This window comes from Palaemon carinicauda, chromosome 17 (genome assembly GCF_036898095.1).
Source record: "Palaemon carinicauda isolate YSFRI2023 chromosome 17, ASM3689809v2, whole genome shotgun sequence".
In the NCBI taxonomy this organism is placed as follows: Eukaryota; Metazoa; Arthropoda; class Malacostraca; order Decapoda; family Palaemonidae; genus Palaemon; species Palaemon carinicauda.
Genome location: NC_090741.1, coordinates 35,731,640 through 35,758,747, shown reverse-complemented (window position 1 = coordinate 35,758,747; position 27,108 = coordinate 35,731,640). Strand labels below are relative to the sequence as shown.

General features: G+C 36.7%; 1 protein-coding gene across 1 annotated transcript in view; it reads left to right on the top strand.

The window, feature by feature from the left end:
- LOC137656031 (blastula protease 10-like) overlaps positions 1-27,108 on the top strand; it is a 41,038-nt gene extending 13,930 nt beyond the window's left edge. Inside the window, exons 4-15 of the mRNA XM_068390208.1 lie at positions 175-368; positions 2,346-2,540; positions 3,615-3,741; positions 7,686-7,820; positions 7,979-8,065; positions 8,485-8,647; positions 12,150-12,287; positions 19,948-20,083; positions 22,132-22,235; positions 24,019-24,151; positions 24,810-24,908; positions 26,308-27,108. Of these exons, the coding sequence (XP_068246309.1) occupies positions 175-368; positions 2,346-2,540; positions 3,615-3,741; positions 7,686-7,820; positions 7,979-8,065; positions 8,485-8,647; positions 12,150-12,287; positions 19,948-20,083; positions 22,132-22,235; positions 24,019-24,151; positions 24,810-24,908; positions 26,308-26,553 (1,757 nt within the window). The 3' untranslated portion in view covers positions 26,554-27,108. The remainder of the gene's footprint in view (positions 1-174; positions 369-2,345; positions 2,541-3,614; positions 3,742-7,685; positions 7,821-7,978; positions 8,066-8,484; positions 8,648-12,149; positions 12,288-19,947; positions 20,084-22,131; positions 22,236-24,018; positions 24,152-24,809; positions 24,909-26,307) is intronic.

Genomic DNA, 27,108 nt, shown 5'->3' with positions numbered 1-27,108 from the left:
TCAACTTCAGCCAAAACATACAGATTATAGTTAGCTTAGGGAGTCTTATGACAAGACCTTATAAAAAGCCTTGTAGTTTAATAGTAAAATTATATATCTGCATTTCGTACATGCTAGATGCTTGGTTAATCCTATTTTACTCCTAAAGTGCAGTTCACTCTATTTTCTTCTCAGATTCAGTGGACAAGACAGACGTGCTAAATGGCATTGCCCACTGGGAAGAAAAGACCTGCATCAAATTCCGCTTGGACGAGAGTCAAACAATGTCTCATCTGAGTTTCATTTTGGGCTCTGGTTGCTGGTCTTACATTGGCAATATCAATAGATTATATGGGCAAGAAGTTTCCATTGGCGATGGCTGCGGAGGGGTAAGTAAGCAAAACTTATCAAAGGAATAACAGCCAAGGGATTAAACGAGATTTATTGCAGAAGTAACTGCAAAGGGATAAGCAGACAATGCTCATCAACGTAGTGACTGTAAAGGGATAAGTAGACAAGACTTATCAAGGTAGTGATTGTAAAGAAATAAGTACTTACTTTTACTTTTACTTTTAGGGGTTTATTTCTCGCCCTCCACCAAACACTAAAGGTCTGTTCAGGCGGGCCTTGGTGTGTGAAAAAATAATTTCTTTCCAGTTAATATTTTTCTCTGTATCGTTATCAGTTATTTCGCTAGCATTTGTATTCAGGCTTAATAGTTTTCAGGTCACTATTATAACACTTTCTAAAAAGATAAGTCTTCAGGTTTTTCTTGAAAGCTGCCACATTATTGCTATTCTTGACATCGAGTGGAAGGTTGTTAAAGAGTCTCGGTGCAGCATAACTGAACTTTCTTCCTCCTATTGCATGATTCACACTAATTTCGAATAGTCTATGTGGGTCATCAGCATGTCTAACTCTTACAGCGGCGCTGGTAGCTTCAGGGTAGGGGACCAAGCAATCACAAAGATATTTAGGCTTATCACTTGTAAGTGCTTTGTGAGTCAACAAGCAAATTTTAAATTCAATTCTAGCCTTAACAGGTAACCAATGTAGATCAATCAATGCAGGAGTTATTCTCTCCCTTAGTTTAATGCCTTTTATCAGTCTAGCCGCCCGGTTTTGCATATTTTGAAGCTTTCTTAGTAGTGTATTGGGCAATTTGTAGTACAGAGAATTGCAATAATCAAGCCTTGATATTACATGACTCATCACTAAAATTTTTGTACTGCCCTCTGTTAAATATTTTTCTAATAAATGCTATGTTTCTCAGGTGATACTTACACACTTTCAATGTGTTCACAATTTGGTCCCTCATTGACAAATTACAGTCTATCAGTACACCCAAATTTTTCACAACAGGCACAATCCCAACATCAGCATCACCAATTTTTATACTTTGAATTAACTGGTAATTCTTCAAAGCCACCTTTGTGCCAAAGAACATACATTCTGTTTTATCATCATTTAATTTGAGCTTTTTCCTCTGCATCCATGTTTTTATTTCAGTCATTATCTCATCAATTTTCTTCTCTGTATCTTGTATTGTTGAAATTGAGAGGTAAAACTGAGTATCATCTGCATATAGTTTAAAACCCATGAGACTTATCAAGGTAGTGACTGTAAAGGGATAAGTAGATGAGACCTATCAAGGTAGTGACTGTAAAGGGATAAGTAGATGAGACTTATCAAGGTAGTGACTGTAAAGGGATAAGTAGATGAGACTTATCAAGGTAGTGACTGTAAAGGGATCAGTAGATGAGACTTATCAAGGTAGTAATTGTAAAGGGAGAAGCAGACAAGACTTATCAAGGTAGTGACTGTAAAGGGATCAGTAGATGAGACTTATCAAGGTAGTGACTGTAAAGGGAGAAGCAGACAAGACTTATCAAGGTAGTGACTGTAAAGAGATAAATAGACGAGACTTATTAAGGTAGCGAGTGCGAAGGGATAGGTAAAATATACAAATCAAGGCATTGAGTGCGAAAATCTAAGTAGATAAGACATTAAAACTGATTACTGAGTATGCTTTTTAATATTCTATTCTGAAAGAATGCTTTCGTCTATACTTGAGGCATTTGCCAAACCTATATCTTCCAGTCTAAGGGAACTTAGCTCTAGCTTGATGTTTAGCCTGAATTTGATAGTGAACAAAAATTAAATATAAACGATTTGCATTTAAAGTATTTGGGTGCCTTCAAATGATTGACACTGGTTACTATAAGTCACTTTCGATGACCTATGTTCTTATATATAATCAGGGATATTCAACAACATGCACACACATTTGTTTTAATTTCATGATTAATACATTCTTCTTCTACCACGCTTTGGACCTCACCATCATCGTCGCTTTCCCATTACAGTTGGGTATTGTGGCCCACGAGATTGGCCATGCCTTGGGTCTCTATCACGAGCAATCGAGGAGTGACAGAGACTCATACGTCACCATCTTGATTGAGAACATCATCTCGGAAACAGCAGGAAATTTCATGACCCATTATGATAACAATTACTCTGTACCTTATGACTTCGTGTCTGATATGCATTACGTGGGCAAGGCAAGTTTCTCTCACTCTCAGGCAGCTATTTTTTGTTTGGTTTATTACTGATATTTGGTCAAAACTGCACCAAACATTTGTAATTTGTTTGTTTGTGTGTATATGCACACACACACACACACACACACACACACACACACACACACATATATATATATATATATATATATATATATATATATATATATATATATATATATATATATATATATATATATATAGGCCTACACACACACACACACATATATATATATATATATATATATATATATATATATATATATATATATATATATATATATACGTATATATATATATATATATATATATATATATATATATATATATATATATATATATATATATATATATATATACAGTATATTATACAATTTTACGACGAAAACAATATAGTAATCAAATTAACAATGTGGCCTCACTCAATTATTTTAAACTATTGTAAAAATTAAAAAAAAAAAAATTTGAAACCTGTGGAAAAAATATCAGAATTATGTTTATTTTGTTAAATTACTAAAATTATTATTTTGTTAAATCACTAAAATTATCATTACTGTGTTAAAGTACTAAAATTATCACTATTATTGAAATTTCTAAATTGACTAATATTACTAAATTTATTATTTTTGAAATTATTACAGATTGGCATCAATGGCATTGACCCAGGCACTTGCGATGCCAAGTGATTTCCAACTAACTTGATCTGTCCCATCCCAGTTCCTCTAAAATAACTGTTAAACTTTAATTTAAGCCATTCAGTCAATTCCTTCAACTCTACTGTGCCAACTTACCTTCCCTCCCGCTACTGCCAGTGCTGTGGCTTCACCGAACTCTACTGCACATGGTATGCAATGTCCTCATGCCATCCAACATATCTACTTTCAAGCTTCCTCATCCTGTGTTAGGTTGGGGATACACTTGGTTAGATTAGGTTCTATCCCCACTGGCGAGCCTTTTCAGCAGCCTGTATTATTATCATTATTATTATTATTATTATTATTATTATTATTATTATTATTATTATTATTATTATTATTATTATTATTATTATTACAGGCTTTCACTAACAATGGCAAATTTACCATAGCAACCGTGGACCCCATGAACCAAGAACTAATAGGGAAAAGGAGTGGCCTCAGTCACATGGATGCATTGATAGCCAATAAAATGTACCCATGCATTGGTGAGTGTGACATCAGAATGGTCTGATTGTGATGTCAGAAGGGTCTGAATGTGATATCAAAAGGGTCTAACTGTGACGTCATAAGCCTGATTGTGAGTCAGTAGAGTCTAGTTGTGATGTTAGTAGAGTCTAGTTATGATGCCAAAAGGGTCTAACTGTAACGTCACAGGAGTCTGATTGAGATATTAGTAGAGTCTAGCTGTGACGCCGAAAGGGTCTAACTGTGATGTCATACGAGTCTGATAGTGATGTCAGTAGAGTCTAGTTATGATGCCGAGAGGGTCTAACGGTGACGTCATACGAGTCTGGTTTTGAGGTCAGTAGAGCCTAGTTGGGATGCTGAAAGAGTCTAACTGTGACGCCATACGGGTCTGATTGTGATGTCAGTAGAGTCTGGTTATGACATCGAAAGGGTCTAACTAACTGTGATGTCAATGAGTCTGATTATGATGACAGTAGAGTCTAGTTGTGACGCCGAAAGAGTCTAACTTTGACGTCATATAAGTCTGATTGTGATATCAGTAGAGTCTAGTTGTGACGTAGAAAGGTTCTAAGTGTGACGTCATACGAGTCTGATTATTATATCAGTAGAGTCTACTTGTGACGCCGAAAGGGTCTAACTGTGACATCATAAGAGTTTGATTACGATGTCAGTAGGGTTTAGTTATGACGCCAAAAAGATCTAACTGTGACGTCATACAAGTCTGATTGTGATGTCAGTAGAGTCTAGTTGTGAAGCCAAAAGGGTCTAACTGTGACGTTACACGAGGCTGATTATGATATCAGTAGAGTCTAGGTATGACGCCGAAAGGATCTAACTGTGACGTCATACGAGTCTGATTGTGATGTCAGTAGAGTCTAGTTGTGACGCCGAAAGGGTCTAACTGTGACGTCATACGAGTATGATTGTGATGTCAGTAAGGTCTAACTGTGACATCATAAGAGTTTGATTACGATGTCTGTAGGGTTTAGTTATGACGCCAAAAAGATCTAACTGTGACGTCATCCAAGTCTGATTGTGATGTCAGTAGAGTCTAGTTGTGAAGCCAAAAGGGTCTAACTGTGACGTTACACGAGGCTGATTATGATATCAGTAGAGTCTAGGTGTGACGCCGAAAGGATCTAACTGTGACGTCATACGAGTCTGATTGTGATGTCAGTAGAGTCTAGTTGTGAAGCCGAAAGGGTCTAACTGTGACGTCATACGAGTCTGATTGTGATGTCAGTAGAGTCTAGTTGTGACGCCGAAAGGGTCTACCTGTGACGTCATACGAGTCTGATTGTGATGTCAGTAGAGTCTAGTTGTGATGCCGAAAGGGTCTAACTGTGACGTCATACGAGTCGGATTGTGATGTCAGTAGAGTCTAGTTGTGACGCCGAAAGGGTCTAACTGTGACGTCATACGAGTCGGATTGTGATGTCAGTAGAGTCTAGTTGTGACGCCGAAAGGGTCTACCTGTGACCTCATACGAGTCTGATTGTGATGTCAGTAGTCTAGTTGTGACGTTGAAAGGGTCTAACTGTGACGTCATACGAGTCGGATTGTGATGTCAGTAGAGTCTAGTTGTGACGCCGAAAGGGCCTAACAGTGACGTCATACGAGTCTGATTGTGATGTCAGTAGAGTCTGTGATGTCATACGAGTCTGATTGTTATGTCAGCAGAGTTTAGTTGGGACATAAAAAGGTTCTAACTGTGACACCATACGAGTCACACTGTGATGTCAGTAGAGTCTAGTTGTGACGCCGAAAGGGTCTAACAGTGACATCATACGAGTCCGATTGGGATGTCAGTAGAGTCTAGTTGTGAAGCCGAAAGGGTCTAACTGTGACGTCATACGAGTCTGATTGTGATGTCAGTAGAGCCATTTTTGACGCCGAAAGGGTCTAACTATGACGTCATATGAGTCTAACTGTGATGTCAGTAGAGTCTAGTTGCGACACCGATAGGTTTTAACTGTGACGTCATTCGAGTCTAATTGTGATGTCAGTAGAGTCTAGTTGTGACGCCGAAAGGGTCTAAATGTGACGTCATACGAGTCTGATTGTGATGTCAGTAGAGTCTAGTTGTGACGCCGAAAGGGTCTAACTGTGACGTCATACGAGTATGATTGTGATGTCAGTAAGGTCTAACTGTGACATCATAAGAGTTTGATTACGATGTCTGTAGGGTTTAGTTATGACGCCAAAAAGATCTAACTGTGACGTCATCCAAGTCTGATTGTGATGTCAGTAGAGTCTAGTTGTGAAGCCAAAAGGGTCTAACTGTGACGTTACACGAGGCTGATTATGATATCAGTAGAGTCTAGGTGTGACGCCGAAAGGATCTAACTGTGACGTCATACGAGTCTGATTGTGATGTCAGTAGAGTCTAGTTGTGAAGCCGAAAGGGTCTAACTGTGACGTCATACGAGTCTGATTGTGATGTCAGTAGAGTCTAGTTGTGACGCCGAAAGGGTCTACCTGTGACGTCATACGAGTCTGATTGTGATGTCAGTAGAGTCTAGTTGTGATGCCGAAAGGGTCTAACTGTGACGTCATACGAGTCGGATTGTGATGTCAGTAGAGTCTAGTTGTGACGCCGAAAGGGTCTAACTGTGACGTCATACGAGTCGGATTGTGATGTCAGTAGAGTCTAGTTGTGACGCCGAAAGGGTCTACCTGTGACCTCATGCGAGTCTGATTGTGATGTCAGTAGTCTAGTTGTGACGTTGAAAGGGTCTAACTGTGACGTCATACGAGTCGGATTGTGATGTCAGTAGAGTCTAGTTGTGACGCCGAAAGGGCCTAACAGTGACGTCATACGAGTCTGATTGTGATGTCAGTAGAGTCTGTGATGTCATACGAGTCTGATTGTTATGTCAGCAGAGTTTAGTTGGGACATAAAAAGGTTCTAACTGTGACACCATACGAGTCACACTGTGATGTCAGTAGAGTCTAGTTGTGACGCCGAAAGGGTCTAACAGTGACATCATACGAGTCCGATTGGGATGTCAGTAGAGTCTAGTTGTGAAGCCGAAAGGGTCTAACTGTGACGTCATACGAGTCTGATTGTGATGTCAGTAGAGCCATTTTTGACGCCGAAAGGGTCTAACTATGACGTCATATGAGTCTAACTGTGATGTCAGTAGAGTCTAGTTGCGACACCGATAGGTTTTAACTGTGACGTCATTCGAGTCTAATTGTGATGTCAGTAGAGTCTAGTTGTGACGCCGAAAGGGTCTAAATGTGACGTCATACGAGTCTGATTGTGATGTCAGTAGAGTCTAGTTGTGACTCCGAAAGGGTCTAACTGTGACATCAGTAGAGTCTGATTGTGACGTCAGTAGAGTTTAGCTGTGACGCCGAAAGGGTCTAACTGTGACGTCATACGAGTCTGATTGTGATGTCAGTAGAGTCTAGTTGTGACGCCGAAAGGGTCTAACTGTGACGTCATACGAGTCTGATTGTGATGTCAGTAGAGTCTAGTTGTGACTCCGACGTCGTACGAGTCTGATTGTGACGTCAGTAGAGCTCAGCTGTGACGCCGAAAGGGTCTAACTGGGACGTCGTACGAGTCTGCTTGTGACGTCAGTAGAGCTCAGCTGTGACGCCGAAAGGGTCTAACTGGGACGTCGTACGAGTCTGATTGTGACGTCAGTAGAGCTCAGCTGTGACGCCGAAAGGGTCTAACTGCGACGTCATACGAGTCTGATTGTGACGTCAGTAGAATCTAGTTGTGAAGCTGAAAGGGTCTACCTGTGTCCTCATAAGAGTCTGATTGTGACGTCAGCAGGGTTAGTGTGAGTCCGGAAATAAAAGAGTTGTGTTACCTGGCCCCCCCCCCAAAAAAAAACAAAAAAAAAACTAACATTAAATTTTACATACAACTGTTGACACCTTTCCAATATGTACTTATCCTCCTCTGATTCTCATTATCTAATCGAACTATATTTTCCCGGGGCAGAAATGTGGCTGCAAAATTGCAGTTTGACCACCGACCCTTGCCTAAATTACGGGTACACAGGAGCTGACTGCACATGCGTCTGCCCCTCAGGAACTTCAGGCACCAACTGCGAGAATCTTGATGCGGATTACTACGGTCAGTAGAATGTGGACGGGTAGATAGACTTAAATGGTAGAAACTTTGTTGCATATCACTCTTCCTTGGGGAAATCTATACATTTCAATACTTAAATGTTTATGACTTGTTTATAAAAATGGAATCAATAATAAAAATCTTCTTTCGTCGTAAGACAGATCAGTATCGTTACGGATATTCGGAGATCATCACATCAGACGCACATCCAGTCACTTCCCCTAATTATCCAGATAATTATCCAGCAAGTGAGTAGGTGGCGATTTCTTTATATATATATATATATATATATATATATATATATATATATATATATATATATATATATCTCTCTCTCTCTCTCTCTCTCTCTCTCTCTCTCTCTCTCTCTCTCTCTCTCTCTCTCTCTCTCTCTCTCTCTCTCTCTCTCTCTCTCTCTATATATATATATATATATATATATATATATATATATATATATATATATATATATATATATATATATATATATAATTTCTTTCTTTCGTGTTTATGCACATAATTATATCTATATAAACACACACAAATATACACGTATATATAAACAAGTATATCCCAACCGAGCAACTACTCAGACATAAGCCCTGAAAAACCTTGGAAACGAATTCGTGAAATCCTAACTGAAATTCTCCTTCTTCCCACATCCCAGATATAAAACTGACGAAAGTGATCGAGGCTCCCGAGTGTCACCAAGTCCAGCTGAATTTCACGCACTTCAGCATCTACGGAAGGAACCCCTACTGCCATGGAGAGAGTTGCTGTTATTTCGAAATCTTACAGATTCGAACGGACGGTCAGCCTAACGCAGATGTGTGAGAAGTCTTTTTTTTTTTTTCTTTTAAGACACGGGGCGATATGGATAATGGTTTTTCTTTATTGTTATTACAATAATTGTTGTTTTTAATAGTCTTACTGTTATCATGATTCTTATTGTTATAATTGCATTCATTTTTTATATTGTTAGTATTAAATTGTTACTAAATACTAAAGGTGGAATACATACATACACACACACACACACACACACATATATATATATATATATATATATATATATATATATATATATATATATATATATATATATATATATATATACATACATAAATATACACTATATATATATATATATATATATATATATATATATACATACATAAATATACACTATATATATATATATATATATATATATATATATATATATACATATATACATATATATATATACATATATATATATATATATATATATATATAATATATATATATATATATATATATATATATATATAGAGAGAGAGAGAGAGAGAGAGAGAGAGAGAGAGAGAGAGAGAGAGAGAGAGAGAGAGAGAGGGGCTATATCCTTTTCTAAGTGGAGATACTTTAACGTAGTGAAAAGGGTTTGTGTATCGCCATGAGAAGCAAAGTTGTACTAATCAGAACCACCGTTTGAGCTAAAGTTTCCCACCATCACCAATGTGCACTGACCAGCGTGGTGATCAAAACTGGACAAAGCCTCTGTCCTACGGGGGCATCTGTTGTTCACACTATATATTCACACTATATTCTTGTCATTACAATTATTCACACATTTTCCTGTCATTACAAATATTCACATTATTTTCTTGTCATTACAAATATTCACACTTTTCTTATCATTACAAATATTCACACTATTTTCTTGTCATTACAAATATTCACATTATTTTCTTGACATTGCAAATATTCACACTGTTCTTGGCATTGCAAATATTCACACTATTTTCTTGACACTGAAAATGTTTACACTATATTCTTGACATTACAGATATTCAAACTATATTCTTGGCATTGCAGATATTCAAACTATATAAATAAAATTGCAAATATTCAAACTGTTCTTGGAATTGCAAATATTCACACTATATTCAAGACATTACAAATATTCTCACTATTTACTTGACATTATAGATATTCACACTATTTTCTTGACACTACAAATATTCACACTACATTCTTGACATTGCAGATATTAACACTATATACAAAAAATTGCAAACATTCACACTATATTCTTGACATTGCAGCTACTCACACTATACACTTGACATTGAAAATATTCACACTATTTTCTTGACATCTCAAATATTCACACTATATTATTGTCATTGCAAATATTCACACTATATTCTTGACATTGCAAATATTCACACTATTTTCCTGACATTGCTAATATTTACGCTATATTCTTGACATTGCAAATATTCAGACTATATTTTTGACATTGGAGATATTCACACCATTTTCGTGACATTGGACATATTCACAATATTTTCTTTACATTGAAAATATTCACACTATATTCTTAAAAACACAGATATTCACACTATTATATTGACATTGCAAATATTCAAACTTTTTTTCTTGAAATTGCAAACATTCACACTCTATTCTTGACATTGCAAATATTCAAAATTTTTTTCTTGACACTGCAAATATTTACACTATATTCTTGACATTACAAATATTCACACTTTTCTTGACATTGCAAATATTAACACTATATTCTTGACATTGCATATATTCACACTATTTTCTTGACATCTCAAATATTCACACTGTATTCTTGACATTGCATATATTCACACAATTTTCGTAACATTGCAAATATTTAACCTATTTTCTTACATTGCAAATATTCACACTATTTGCTTGACATTCAAAATATTCACACTGTATTCTTGATATTGCAAATATTCACACTATTTTCTTGACATTGCATATATTCACACTATATTCTTGACATTGTAAATATTCACACTATTTTCTTGACATTGCAAATATTCCCAATTTATTCTAGACATTGCAAATATTCACAATATTTCCTTGACATTGCAAATATTCGCACTATATTCTTGACACTGCCAATATCCACATTATTTTCTTGACATTGCAAATATTAACACTATTTTATTGACATTGCAAATATTCACACTATTCTACTGACATTGCAAATATTCATGCTATATTCTTAACATTGAAAATATTCACACTATTTTCTTGACATTGCAAATATTCATACTATATTCTTGACATTACAAATATTCACGCTATATTCTTGACATTGCAAATATTCACACTATTTTCTTGACATTGAAAATATTCACACTTTTATTGACATTGCAAATATTCACACTATTCCACTGACATTGCAAATATTCACACTATATTCTCAACATTGCAAATATTCACACTATTTTTTTGACATTGAGAATATTCAACTATATTCTTGATATTGCAAATATTCACACTATTTTCTTGACATTGCAACTATTCACACTATATTCCTGATATTGAAAATAACCACACTATTTTCTTGACAATGCAAATATTGACACTATTCTGGACATTACAAATATTCACACAATTTTCTTGACATTGCAAATATTCACACTAATTTCTTGATATTGCAAATATTCACACTATTTTCTTGACATTGCAAATATTCATACTATATTCTTGACATTACAAATATTCACGCTATATTCTTGACATTGCAAATATTCACACTATTTTCTTGACATTGAAAATATTCACACTTTTATTGACATTGCAAATATTCACACTATTCCACTGACATTGCAAATATTCACACTATATTCTCAACATTGCAAATATTCACACTATTTTCTTGACATTGAGAATATTCAACTATATTCTTGATATTGCAAATATTCACACTATTTTCTTGACATTGCAACTATTCACACTATATTCCTGATATTGAAAATAACCACACTATTTTCTTGACAAAGCAAATATTGACACTATTCTGGACATTACAAATATTCACACAATTTTCTTGACATGGCAAATATTCACACTATTTTCTTGATATTGCAAATATTCACACTATATTCTTGACATTGCAAATATTCAAACTATTTTCTTGACATTACAAATATTCACCCTATTTTCTTGATATTGTGAATATTCCCACTATTTTCTTGACATTGCAAATATTCACCCCATTTTCTTGATATTGTAAATATTCCCACTATTTTCTCAACATTGCAAATATTCACCCTATTTTCCCAACATCGCAAATATTTACACTATAATCTTGACATTGCAAATGTTCACACTACATTCTTAACATTGCAAATATTTACACTATATTCTTGATATTGCAAATATTCATGCTATATTCTTAACACTATAAAGGCGATATTCACGCTATTTTCTTGCCATAACTGGTGAAAACAATTTACTGTATTCATTTATTGATAAGGCAAAACAATTATCTTCACAGTCTACCCCTTTCGTTGGCAGATTCTGTGACGTGGACATTGTCCCGGGTACGGTTTTCACATCTTTGTTGAACAAGATGGTGCTATACTTCGAATCGGCTACTTACTGGCTGGAAGGATGGTCTGCCGACATTGCATTCATACCCGTACCAGGATGTATGTGAGTACTTTGATTTTCATCTCCCACGATAAATGAAGAATTGAGATTCCTTTTGTCTAACTCAAGCTTTTAGGAAAGATAACTTTCCTGGTGTCAAGAACATTTGCTTCTCGGACTTTTGCAACCTGGACATTTGCATCCCAGACAATTGCGTTCGTGAACATTTGCGTCACTCCCCTGGTATGTGAGAAGAGTGCCTTATTCTCTTTTCCCCTCCAAATGTGCAGGCGATATCAATTTCCATCTCTCGATATATAGGCAAGGTAATTTATCTCTCATAAGATCCTTTTCTTCTCCTAGTATCTAGGCGAGAGTCTTTTCCTATCCTAGTAACTAGTTAAGATTATTTTCCTATACTAGTATCTAGGCAAGATCTTTTTCTTCTCCTAGTATCTATGCAACCTTTTCCTCCCATAGTACACAGGCAAGATCTTTATCATTTTACTAATATCTAGGCAAGATGCCTTTCCTCTCCTAGTATGTAGGCAAGATCCTTTTCCTCTCCTAGTATGTGGGCAAGATCCTTTTCCTCTTATAGTATGTAGGCAAAATCCTTTTCCTCTTATAGTATGTAGGCAAGATCCTTTTCCTCTTATAGTATGTAGGCAAGATCCTTTTCCTCTCCTAGTATGTAAGCAAGATCCTTTTCCTCTCCTAGTATGTAGGCAAGGTCCTTTTCCTCTTATAGTATGTAGGCAAGATCCTTTTCCTCTCCTAGATGTAAGCAAGATCCTTTCCCTCTCCTAGGTATTCTGCTCAACATGCTTAGTCTGGATAGAAAATATAATTAAGTCGAGACTAAATCTACAAATAGTTGAAGAAGAAGAAGAAGAAGAAGAAGAAGAAGAAGAAGAGGAAGAAGAAGAAGAAGAGAAAAATGAACAGGATATGGGTAAGGATGCAGAGGAAATCATTGATATAACTTATGATGCCATCCAACAACATACTTATGAAGAAATAAATTATCAGATGGAAACAAATAATAGACCCAAGAGACTCTACCCAGACCTACATACTTTTAGGGAAGAGCAAGAATAAGAAAAAAAAGAAAAGAAAGATATAGTCTGTAATATGCTGAAAAGAGGGAATTGCAGATTTGGCGAAAGATGCTACTACAAGCATCCAAAGATATGCCATAATTATGAAATATATGGTAAATGTGCGTATTTAGACGGATATGGAGACGAATGCAGAGATCTCCATCCAAAAATATGCAAAACCCTAAAAGAAGGAAAAGGATGCAGTTTCAACAAAAAATGTCGATATATGCATCTTGCAACTATGAATGAGAGTAACAAAGCTCAGCAAACTGAAAAGAAAAATGAAAGCAAAAATGAAACAAAAAAAAAGAAACAAAAAAGCAGGCCGCGTATATACCGCACTATGCACCAAAAACCCCAAGATATGAGACCTTTCAACCCAAATATGCACAAATAGAGCCCAGCTACAAAGAATGCATCTATAATGCCAGGGGTTGGTGCAGATATGGGGATAATTGCAGGTATACACACAAAAATAAATATGAAGGCGAAGAACAAATATATTAGAAAAGTAAGATTTTTTAATGGCAGAATTCCGAGAAATGAAGAAAAGAACATCATATCAGAACAGGAAGAAAGCATGGGAGAATCCATATTATTACCAATATTAAATAATGGGGATGAAACACAAACCATAATAGTGATGAATGCACAGGGTTTAGTCACGAGTAACTCTAAAAGGAAAATAGAGTTCCTAGAAGAACTAACCCAAATTGAAAAAATAGATATATTAAATATAAGTGAAACATGGTATTCCCAAGAGACTGGCAGTGATGACCAGATAAAGGGTTTCCAAACTTATAGATCAGACAGAAAAAATAGGAATCAAGGGGGAACCGCAATATATGGAAGAGACATAAATCAAGGAAAAGTCTGTGAAAAATACAGCAACACAGAATGTGAATTGATTGCGGTAGAATTTGAATTTGAAAAACTAGTGAATATTGTAGTTTACAGACCCCCAAATACTAAGGAGTTAGACATAATAATAGAAAAAATAGATGATATATGTAGAAACCATAAAGACTGGAATATACTCCTAGCCGGAGATTTTAACTTTCCTTTCGTGGATTGGAAAGAACGGATAGAAGAAAGTGGTTGTATGTATACATATAAAAAAGAGAGTAATAGTAGCGCAGAAGATAAGAGGCAATTTGAAAAGCTTCAAGATATGCTATTAGAACATAATATGCAACAAATAAACCACATTCCAACAAGAAAGGAAAATGTCCTAGATCTAGTATTTGTGAATGAGGTGAATTATGTTAAAGAAATAATAGTGTATAACACGGGAATTTCAGACAACAATGTCATAGAATTGATAGTTCATTCCAAAGCAAGTGATCGCAGAATTAATAAAAGCACAAAACTTTGGGAAGGATATGGAAAATATAATTTTTACAGTAAGAATATAAAATGGTCAGAAATAAATGAAGAGCTGAATAAAGAATGGAAAAATGTATTTGTAAGTGATAATATACAGGTAAATACGGACATACTGTACAAAATACTGGAGAAAATTGTTGAAAAATATGTACCGAAAAAAAACAATAAACAAAAGACGTGCATACCAAGAGACAGAAGGATCTTATTTCAGAAAATTAGAAAGTGGAAGAAAAATCTTGCAAAAGAAAAAAATGTGTGGAAAATGATTGAAATAAGATGTAAGATAGAAAATGCAGAACAAAAGATTATATAGTCGAAAGAAAATGAAAAAAGGGACTTAGAAGAAAGGACACTTCAAAATATAAAAAGAAACCCCAAAGTACTTTACTCCTATGCAAAAAAGATGAATAAAGGGAGAATAGAAATAGGCCCTCTAAGAATTGAAGGACGGCTAACGAATCAAAAAAAAAGGAAATATGCAACATATTAGCAGAAAAATATAAGAGTGAGTTCATGCCAAGAATTGCGAATGAGAATAATGAAAATGAAATGAGAGAAGAAAATGTTGAATATCTAACGGATATAGATATTAATGAAGAAGATATTGTCAAGGCTATAAACGAAATTAAAAATGGATCGGCAGCCGGACCAGATGGAGTTCCAGCGATTTTGTTAAAAAAAACTGCAAACACTATTGCGAAGCCGCTTGCAATACTGCTAAGACAAAGTGTAGATATGAGCGAGTTATATGTTAAACATAAATTAGCTTATATAACCCCTATCTTCAAAAGTGGATCAAGACTAGAGGCAAGCAATTATAGACCTGTTAGTCTAACATCACATATTATGAAAGTGTATGAGAGGGTAATAAAAAAAGAAAATAATGGATCATTTGGTTAAAAATAATCTGTTTAATATAGGTCAACACGGTTTTGTGCCTGGAAAAAGTTCACAAACCCAACTAATAGCACACTATGAAAATATATACAAAAATATGATAAGTGAAAAAGACAAAGATGTGATCTATCTAGATTTTTCAAAAGCCTTTGACAAGGTAGACCACAATATATTAGAGAAAAAAATGAGAAAGCATAATATTGTGGGAAAGATAGGAAAATGGGTAAAAGAATTCCTGCAAAACAGAAAACAGATAGTGGTTGCAAATGACGAGAAATCGGATGAAGCTCAGGTAATATCTGGCTTGCCACAGGGTACGGTTTTAGCTGCACTGCTGTTTGTTATTATGATCTCAGACATAGACTGCGATGTTGAAAACTCTGTAGTGAGAAGTTTCGCCGATGACACAAGAATAAGTAGAGAAATTACTTGTGATGAAGATAGGAACTCACTACAAAGAGATCTAAACAAAATATATGAAAGGGCGGAGATAAATAGGATGGTATTTAACTCCGATAAATTTGAATCAATGAATTATGGAAACAGAGAAGGAATGGTATATGCATACAAGGGACCTAATAACGAGACAATCACAAACAAGGAAGCAATTAAAGACCTTGGTGTAATGTTAAATAGGAATATGTTATGCAACGACCAAATAGCAACACTGTTGGCTAAATGTAAAGCAAAAATGGGAATGTTATTCAGACACTTTAAAATAAGAAAAGCTGAACACATCATTATGCTTTACAAAACTTATGTACGTAGTACACTCGAGTACTGCAATGTGATATGGTACCCACACTACCAAAAGGATATTGCACAAATAGAGAGTGTACAAAGGTCCTATACTACTAGAATAGAAGAAGTTAAGGACCTTGACTACTGGGAAAGACTGCAAATTTTAAAACTATACAGTCTAGAAAGGAGAAGAGAACGCTACATGATAATACAAGCATGGAAGCAAATAGAAGGAATTACTGAAAACATCATGGAGCTAAAAATATCAGAAAGAGCAAGCCGAGGTAGATTAATAGTGCCAAAAAATATACCAGGAAAACTAAGGAAGACGCACAGGACATTAATCCACTACGCACCAGCATCGATAATGCAGCGACTATTTAATGTGCTGCCTGCTCATCTAAGAAACATATCAGGAGTGAGCGTAGATGTGTTTAAGAATAAGCTCGATAAATACCTAAAATGCATCCCAGACCATCCAAGACTGGAAGATGCAAAATACACAGGAAGATGCATTAGCAAATCTCTGGTGGATATACGAGGTGCCTCACACTGAGAGACCTGGGGGAACCCAAACAAAAAATAAGGCAATAAGGCAATAGGGTAGTATGTGGGCAAGATCCTTTTCCTCTTATAGTATGTAGGCAAGATCCTTTTCCTCTCCTAGATGTAAGCAAGATCATTTTCCTCTCCAAGTATGTGGGCAAGATCCTTTTCCTCTTATAGTATGTAGGCAAAATCCTTTTCCTCTCCTTGTATGTGGGCAAGATCCTTTCCCTCTTATAATATGTAGGCAAGATCCTTTTCCTCTCCTAGTATGTAAGCAAGATCCTTTTCCTCTCTTAGTATCTAGGCAAGATCCTTTTCCTCTCCTAGTATGTAAGCAAGATCCTTTTCCACTCCTAGTATGTGTGCAAGATCTTTTTCCTCTTATAATATGTAGGCAAGATCCTTTTCCTCTCCTAGTATGTAAGCAAAATCCTTTTCCTCTCCTAGTATGTGTGCAAGATCTTTTTCCTCTTATAATATGTAGGCTAGATCCTTTTCCTCTCCTAGTATGTAAGCAAGATCCTTTTCCTCTCCTAGTATGTGTGCAAGATCTTTTCCCTCTTATAATATGTAGGCAAGATCCTTTTCCTCTCCTAGTATGTAAGCAAGATCCTTTTCCACTCCTAGTATGTGTGCAAGATCTTTTCCCTCTTATAATATGTAGGCAAGATCCTTTTCCTCTCCTAGTATGTAAGCAAGATCCTTTTCCTCTCCTAGTATGTGTGCAAGATCTTTTTCCTCTTATAATATGTAGGCAAGATCCTTTTCCTCTCCTAGTATGTAAGCAAGATCCTTTTCCTCTCCTAGTATGTGTGCAAGATCTTTTTCCTCTTATAATATGTAGGCAAGATCCTTTTCCTCTCCTAGTATGTAAGCAAGATCCTTTTCCTCTCTTAGTATCTAGGCAAGATCCTTTTCCTCTCCTAGTATGTAAGCAAGATCCTTTTCCTCTCTTAGTATGTGTGCAAGATCTTTTTCCTCTTATAATATGTAGGCAAGATCCTTTTCCTCTCCTAGTATGTAAGCAAGATCCTTTTCCTCTCCTAGTATGTGTGCAAGATCTTTTTCCTCTTATAATATGTAGGCTAGATCCTTTTCCTCTCCTAGTATGTGGGCAAGATCCTTTCCCTCTCCTAGTATGTAAGCAGGATAATTTTCCTCTCCTAGTATGTAGGCAAGATCCTTTTCTTCTTATAGTATGTAAGCAGATCCTTTTCCTCTCCTAGTATGTAGGGAAGATCCTTTCCCTCTTATAGTATGTGGGCAAGATCCTTTTCCTCTTATAGTATGTAGTCAAGATCCTTTTCCTCTCCTAGTATGTAGGCAAGATCCTTTTCCTCTTATAGTATGTAGGCAAAATCCTTTTCCTCTCCTTGTATGTGGGCAAGATCCTTTCCCTCTTATAGTATGTAGTCAAGATCCTTTTCCTCTCCTAGTATGTAGGCAAGATCCTTTTCCTCTTATAGTATGTAGGCAAAATCCTTTTCCTCTCCTTGTATGTGGGCAAGATCCTTTCCCTCTTATAGTATGTAGGCAAGATCCTTTTCCTCTTATGGTATGTAGGCAAAATCCTTTTCCTCTCCTAGTATGGAGGCAAGATCCTTTACCTCTCCTAGTATATGGGCAAGATCCTTTTCCTCTTATAGTATGTAGTCAAGATCCTTTTCCTCTTATAGTATGTAGGCAAGATCCTTTTCCTCTTACAGTATGTAGGCAAGATCCTTTTTCTCTCCTAGTATGTAAGCAAGATCCTTTTCCTCTCCTAGTATATAGGCAAGGTCCTTTTCCTCTTACAGTATGTGGACAAGATCCTTTCCCTCTCCTAGTATGGAGGCAAGATCCTTTACCTCTCCTAGTATATGGGCAAGATCCTTTTCCTCTTATAGTATGTAGTCAAGATCCTTTTCCTCTTATAGTATGTAGGCAAGATCCTTTTCCTCTTACAGTATGTAGGCAAGATCCTTTTTCTCTCCTAGTATGTAAGCAAGATCCTTTTCCTCTCCTAGTATATAGGCAAGGTCCTTTTCCTCTTACAGTATGTGGACAAGATCCTTTCCCTCTTATAATATGTAGGCAAGATCCTTTTCCTTTCCTAGTATGTAAGCAAGATCCTTTTCCTCTCTTAGTATCTAGGCAAGATCCTTTTCCTCTCCTAGTATGTAAGCAAGATCCTTTTCCTCTCCTAGTATGTGTGCAAGATCCTTTTCCTCTTATAGTATGTAGGTAAAATCCTTTTCCTCTCCTAGTATTTAAGCAAGATCCTTTTCCTCTCCTAGTATGTGGGCAAGATCCTTTTCCTCTCCTAGTATGTAAGCAGGATAATTTTCCTCTCCTAGTATGTAGGCAAGATCCTTTTCCTCTTATAGTATGTAAGCAGATCCTTTTCCTCTCCTAGTATGTAGGGAAGATCCTTTCCCTCTTATAGTAAGTAAGCAAGATCTTTTTCCTCTCCTAGTATGTGGGCGAGATCCTTTTCCTCTTCTAGTGTGTAGGCAAGATCCTTTTCATCTCCTAGTATGCACGCAAAATCCTTCTTCTCTTATAGTATGTAGGCAAGATCCTTTTCCTATCTTAGTATGTGGGCTAGATCCTTTTCCTCTTCTAGTATGTAGGCAAGATCCTTTACCTCTCTTAGTATGTAAGCAAGTCCTTCACTTTTTCTTAGAATGAAGGCAGGATTCTTTTTACTCTTCGGCATGGAGGCTAAATATCCCCTGGCTTCCAATGTGTAAGCTGAATAGATTTTCCTCCCTCATGAAGTTTTTAAAATTTAAGAAGTAACTCAAATGCTTAACTGTTATGAGTCAGGGCACTTAGCTACTGTAGAGTCATCTGGTGGTGGCTAAAGTCTATGCTATATGGCCTCCTTCTTCACTTCCAAACTTAGCTAACGCACTGCTCATGCTTCCACTGATCCCTGTACTTTCTAAAGACCCGATTCAGAATCACAAGACTTCCAATTATCCAATAATTATGTAGTTTATCATTCTTCAAGATCATATTGGAATCGTGTCACTTCTTTATAGAAGCGTCTCTTGGCTTTCCAGAGAGACGACATCTGCGCCCGCGCCCAGTACGTGTATCCAAGAGAATGTCAGCGACAGCGAAGTCCATTGGACATCTCCGCTCTTTGGCCAAAGCAACTATCTGGATAATCAAGAATGTTCTCTCACTCTGACTTCTGCAAGTATCTTTCCTTGTGCTGTTCATACACTCACAAGCAAACACATACACAAACATATACAAATATATATATATATATATATATATATATATATATATATATATATATATATATACAGTCGGCGAGAGAAGTGAAGGGGCTGCGGCAGCGGCGCCTTGTTTTCTAGCGCTTTTTGACAGTACCCCAAAAAACCTTCCCTAATAAGCTTAAAGTAAGGGCGCCTGTCTGGCAGCATCGTACTGCTTGGCATCATCCCCCGTGAGTCCCCAGTACGCTCCAGTTGCTCTCGGCTATTTGTCACGAGTGGATGTGTATTAATTTTGCTCCGCGCTTGGACCCCTTTGTTCACTGCATCGTACTTTCGTGTCTGTGTTTTTTTTTTGTGTACGTGATGTCTAGGAGTGTTGTTGGGCCTCAAGAGATTGCTGCAATCATAGACCTTCACAAGGCAGGTATCAGTAACAAAGATATCGCTAAGCAGAAAGGGTTAGGAGTGCGTACAGTTCAACGTTGGGTCAAGCGGTTCAAGGATTCTGGTGGCACGTGCATCCCTGTCCCTCTCCCTAAGCCTGGACGCCCTTGTATAACCTCTTCGAGTACCCTGAAGGTTATACATCGCTAGTTAAAAGCTGATCCTTCATTATCAGCCCCACAAATAAAAGCAAGGAACCCTAGATTATTAGCTCACATGTCTCTAAGAACAGTGCAACAGCGCATCCATGACGACCTGCTTTTGCGTAGCTACAAGGCTCGCAAGAAACCCCTTCTCACAGATCGCCATAAGAGCCGTCGGCTTCAATTTGCCAAGAAATTCATTGCTTGGGACATAGAACAGTGGAAGAAGGTGCTATGGACTGACGAGGCCACGTTCTTTGTTACGGGGAGCGGTGCGAAACGTGTTTATCGTCCGCCCGGGTCAGACGCTCATCTCCCGCAATACACACAAAAGACGGTTAAGCATCCTCCGAGTCTCATGGTATGGGCCAGTTTTTCGTATGGTGGTGTTGGGGAGTTAGTGATATTACCAAAGAATCAAATGATGAACCAGTATAATTATTATGAATTATTGAATGACGTATTAGAAAGTGGTTTTGAGAAATCGGGGGCAGAGTTCTTTATGCACGACGGTGCTCCGTGTCATAGCGCCCGTAGTGTTAAGAAGTGGTTGCAGGATTGTGCTATCCCTTACTTTGATGATTGGCCTGGTAACAGCCCTGATCTTAACCCAATTGAAAACCTCTGGGCCATCATCAAAGGTAAGTTAAAGAACATCCCAACGACATCCATCCCACAGTTGGAGGTGGCTATTCGTCAAGTGTGGAGGTAACTTCCCCAAGAAACCTTACAGAAACTGGCAGTAAGCGTCCCCAGACGACTAAGAGAGGTGATTAAACGTCGGGGGAACGTAACCAAATATTAATTTCATATGTAAGTACCAGATTTCAAAATTTTTTAACTAATATAAAAAAAAATGTTTTTTTTTCAGCGGCAACATCACTTCTCGCGCCTACTGTATATATATATATATATATATATATATATATATATATATATATATATATATATATATATATATATAATATATGTGTGTGTAAGAGTAAATCTATTCACCTATGTATTTCTATACATATACATAAATATACATATTATACACACACATAAAGACTTAAAAAAAAATTTCCCTACTGGCCTGACATCCCGTGAAAGAGTGAATTTGTGGCTTATTGGAATATATACAGTATATATATATATATATATATATATATATATATATATATATATATACATACACACACACACACACATATATATATATATATATATATATATATAATGTACATATATACACACATATATATACTGTATATCATTGAACTGTGTAACAATATACAGTACAGTACAGTATAACAGCATTTACATAATGTCTACACTTCTACACGGATGAGTTTATTTTGTACACCATAAAACACAAACAATAACCCAGACAGAAGATTATTTTGGGCTGATTCTCAAATAGATCTGACTAAAGATAACTTTCCAACCGCAGGATGAACCCAGCTGGGCCAGAGTTACCATCAACAGCCTCGATTTGGAAAGTGGATGTTTTGACTTTGTCTCCTTCACTAAGCCCTACAACTTGGGTGAAGTAAAGTGAGTATTATAGTCTTTGCAGGGTTAGGTTTCTAGGTTGATTTAGAAAGGGTGGATCAGGGATCTCCTAGGGTTGATAAGGCTGTCCAGTGTACAACTTGGGTGAAGAAAAGTGAGTATTATAGTCTTTGCAGGGCTAGGTTTCTAGGTTGATTTAGAAAGGGTGGATCAGGGATCTCCTAGGGTTTGATAAGGCTGTCCAGTGTACAACTTGGGTGAATAAAAGTGAGTATTATAGTCTTTGCAGGGCTAGGTTTCTAGGTTGATTTAGAAAGGGTGGATCACGGATCTCCTATGGTTGATAAGGCTGTCCAGTGTACAACTTGGGTAAAGAAAAGTGAGTATTATAGTCTTTGCAGGGTTAGGTTTCTAGGTTGATTTAGAAAGGGTGGATCAGGGATCTCCTAGGGTTGATAAGGCTGTCCAGTGTACAACTTGGGTGAAGAAAAGTAAGTATTATAGTCTTTGCAGGGTTAGGTTTCTAGGTTGATTTAGAAAGGGTGGATCACGGATCTCCTATGGTTGATAAGGCTGTCCAGTGTACAACTTGGGTGAAGAAAAGTGAGTATTATAGTCTTTGCAGGGTTAAGTTTCTAGGTTGATTTAGAAAGGGTGGATCAGGGATCTCCTAGGGTTGATAAGGCTGTCCAGTGTACAACTTGGGTGAAGAAAAGTGGGTATTATAGTCTTTGCAGGGTTAGGTTTCTAGGTTGATTTAGAAAAGGTGGATCAGGGATCTCCTAGAGTTGATAAGGCTGTCCAGTGTACAACTTGGGTGAAGAAAAGTGAGTATTATAGTCTTTGCAGGGCTAGGTTTCTACGTTGATTTAGAAAGGGTGGATCAGGGATCTCCTAGGGTTGATAAGGCTGTCCAGTATACAACTTGGGTGAAGAAAAGTGAGTATTATAGTCTTTGCAGGGCTAGGTTTCTAGGTTGATTTAGAAAGGGTGGATCAGGGATCTCCTAGGGTTGATAAGGCTGTCCAGTGTACAACTTGGGTGAATAAAAGTGAGTATTATAGTCTTTGCAGGGCTAGGTTTCTAGGTTGATTCAGAAAGGGTGGATCAGGGATCTCCTAGGGTTGATAAGGCTGTCCAGTGTACAACTTGGGTGAAGAAAAGTGAGTATTATAGTCTTTGCAGGGTTAGGTTTCTAGGTTGATTTAGAAAGGGTGGATCAGGGATCTCCTAGGGTTGATAATGCTGTCCAGTGGATTGCTTAATGCCTAGGGGTCAACTTGTATAGTTGGGATAAAACTCCTAGATGGGTTTAAAAAGGGGTATATTTGTAGAACCACTAGGGTTAATAAGACTGTTCAATGGATTGGTCAATGCCTAGGGTAGAAGAGATTCTTAAGCCATGGCAAGCAGCTCTTCTAGGACATTCCAAAATCAAACAATTCTTCTCTAGTCTTTGGTAGTGCCAAAGCCTCTGTACCAAGTTTTCCATTGTCTTGGGTTAGAGTTCTCTTGCTTGAGGGTACACTCCGGCACACTATTCTTTTTTGTTATTCTTCCTCTTGTTATTTTGAATATTTTATCCTCTTGTTATTTTCAAGTTATTATAGTTTACATATGAAAGATTTGTTTTAATGTTAATGTTCTTAAATTTCTTGTAGTTTTTCCTTATTTCTTTTCCTCTCTTGGCTATTATACATGTTGGAGCCCTTGGGCTTATAGCATCCTGCTTTCCCAACTAGGGTTGTAACTTAGCAAGTAATAATGATAATATCGCCCGTATTACTATTACTTTATAACGACACGTAATTGCTATAATCTTCAGACTCTGCGACACTCAGACGGGAGAGGTGTTACTCCCATCGTTCAATACTGTCGGTTCGTTCTTGAGTGACGAGACTATCAACGCAGCCGGGTTTGACCTGACCATCACCAAGGAGACCACTAGCTGTCACCAGGTACGTGAACTTAAGGTCCTTTCAGAGAGAGAGAGAGAGAGAGAGAGAGAGAGAGAGAGAGAGAGAGAGAGCGTGCGTGCGTGCACAGATTGCCCGGACCTTTTGTCCAGGCAGGCGGGGGCTCTTAGACAATCAGTCATAGCCCCCAAGCAAAGAGAGAGAGGCTAGCACCTTCATCGTGTATATGTACATACACATACACACACACACACACACACATATATATATATATATATATATATATATATATACATACACACACACATATATATATATACATATATATATATATATATATATATATATATATATATATATATATATATATATATATATATATATATATATATATATATATATATATTATATATACACATACACACACCGACACACACACACACACACACATATATATATATATATATATATATATATATATATATATATATATATACAGCTAGCACCATCATCTCCTCAAATTTGCTGAGAAACCGGAGAGCTGTACCTTACCTTAGAGCCACTCCATCTCCAGGCAAGAAAGGCATATGGTTAAAAAGCAATCCATATAGAGCATATTCAGATGGACTTCAAAATCCAGCTACATTTTTATCCTGGATATGAACACGCCAAATAACATTCCGCTCTTCAACTATTGCAGGTTATCACCCTCACTGAAAGTGGCCAAACCATCTCCTTCAGGACGCCCTCTGCCACAAATGGTGCCTGGCTCGCTGTAGGCTGCGAATGGTGGATCCAGGTGGGTGGATACAATGGAAGATCTATTTCAATGCTGTTACTGTTCTTAAAATATTCTAGTTGTGTATTTTTTTTATATTTATTTAATTGTTTCCTTTCCTCACTAGGTTATTTTTCCCTGGTGGAACCCTTGAGCTTATAGCATCCTGCTTTTCCCAAGTAGCATTCTAGCTTAGCTAGTAATAATATGGATAATGATAATTATCAGTGTTTAAAGTAATGTAAGCCAAAATGCGTTAATAGAAATGGACGGTTCCAGGTAAATTTCTCGAAAACAAAATGCTCAAAATCAATTACTCGAAAAATGATTTCTGGAACTATCAATTCCTCGAAAAACAGATTGCTCGAAAGCCGGTATTCATTCTTTAAACCTTTTAGAAATCCGATTCACATTTTATAAACACCATTGCCATATACATTTATCTTAACCGTTAATGACTTTATTTTCTAAACCTTCTCATTTATTTTTGTTCAATAAAAATACTTAAGCGTTAAAAACTATTGATAAGTTATCCGTTATGACTTTGTTTCCTAAACCTTCTTATATTTAGTTCAATTTTCTTTTTCATGATCATATCTGGAAATCTCGAACCACCAAGATGGATTCAAGTTTTATAAAACGCGAAAAAGGAAAGGTGTGAGGCGTGAGTGTACCTGGAAGCAGATAAAAATATCGTGACTGCGTGCAAAGATTAGAATATGTTATATCTATAGTCCATTTCTTTTAGCGAGGCATATTTGCACCGACTCGCAGCGGTGCCCTTTTAGCTCGGAAAAGTTTCCTGATCGCTGATTGGTTGGAATTATCTTGTCCAACCAATCAGCGATCAGGAAACTTTTCCGAGCTAAAAGGGTGCAAATATGCCTCGCTAAAAGAAATGGACTATAGCTATGATGACACGGGAAATGTTGAAGAATATTTAAGAAGTGTTGTTCACAATGATACGGAAACGAATAAATGTTTATTGTTTTCCTTTTTAATTGTAAAGACAAATGAATTTATGAATTTTAATAAGCGAATAAATATTTTTTGCTTTTTAATTGTAAAGACAGATAGATTTATGAATTTTAGTTTGTACTTCTTATATAACCAAACAATTGCTTCTATTTCAAAGCAATCGGTCTCCTTTTCCAGTGCAATTGCTCGAAAACAAAATGCTCCAAGTCATTTGCTTTCGAGCAATCTATCTTTCGAAGAATAATTTTTCGAGCATTTTATTTTCGAGCAAATTATATCGGACACCAAATGGACACATCCGTCCCTTGCTCTTGACAGGGTGCCTCTTCTCAGTCTTGCAACGTGGAAATTTCAATTCACAGTAAACATTACCCTCTTAATTAGTTGCCCGATATTTTTACTTTAGTAACTGTAACTAACATTCTGCTTGGCCCTTCAACAGTCTCCGGAGGGAACGAAAATCGTCCTGAGCTCAATACTGTCAATAAGAAAATGTCCCTCAGAGAATGTTCTTGTGAACATAGATGGCGATCCTGCTTACCCTGTGGCCACCACTAAAGAGTTCTGCGGGCGGTATAGGAGACTCACGGAAATGGCCACCAGCAATAACAACAAAATGGCTATTCTCTATTATTCTGGCATAACCAGAAGCTCCATGAAAGCTACTGTAATGGCAGTTCCAGCATAGGAAATGACAACGAATGACAGGCGCGGCAAGGATTTTTACACTGACATTGGAAACATGGTACATTTCGTTATTTGTGGCACTTTAGGAGTCTCATGTCTCCTCTTTCGTGAAACTGAAGTGTTACATATGAAGATCTGACATTTCTGAGGTCGTGGGCAACCTCGGACGTTGTCGTAGATACAAAACTGTAATTAACAATTCTTTCAGTAACAGTTAGTTACCCTTGCATTCAGCACATTGCATTAAATGTACTTTTATCTTATATATCCAGATCAACAGGTTTAATAAGCACAATGTAATACAAGGACATAGATATAAGCAATGGTTTTAGGGAAAAGAATAACTTTTCTTTGATTTGCATATTTTGGGTCTTTATCGGGAATATTTGATTGAATTTCATATGGTCTATTTCTAAAAAAAAAAAATATAAATATTGCAACAATGAATTAAGAGCTCTGAACACAACGTATATGATTTACATTGTATTCATTTGAAACCATCTTAAAAAAAAAAATTTGTGCACTGAGATAATTTGTTGCAAAAATTGACCAATAA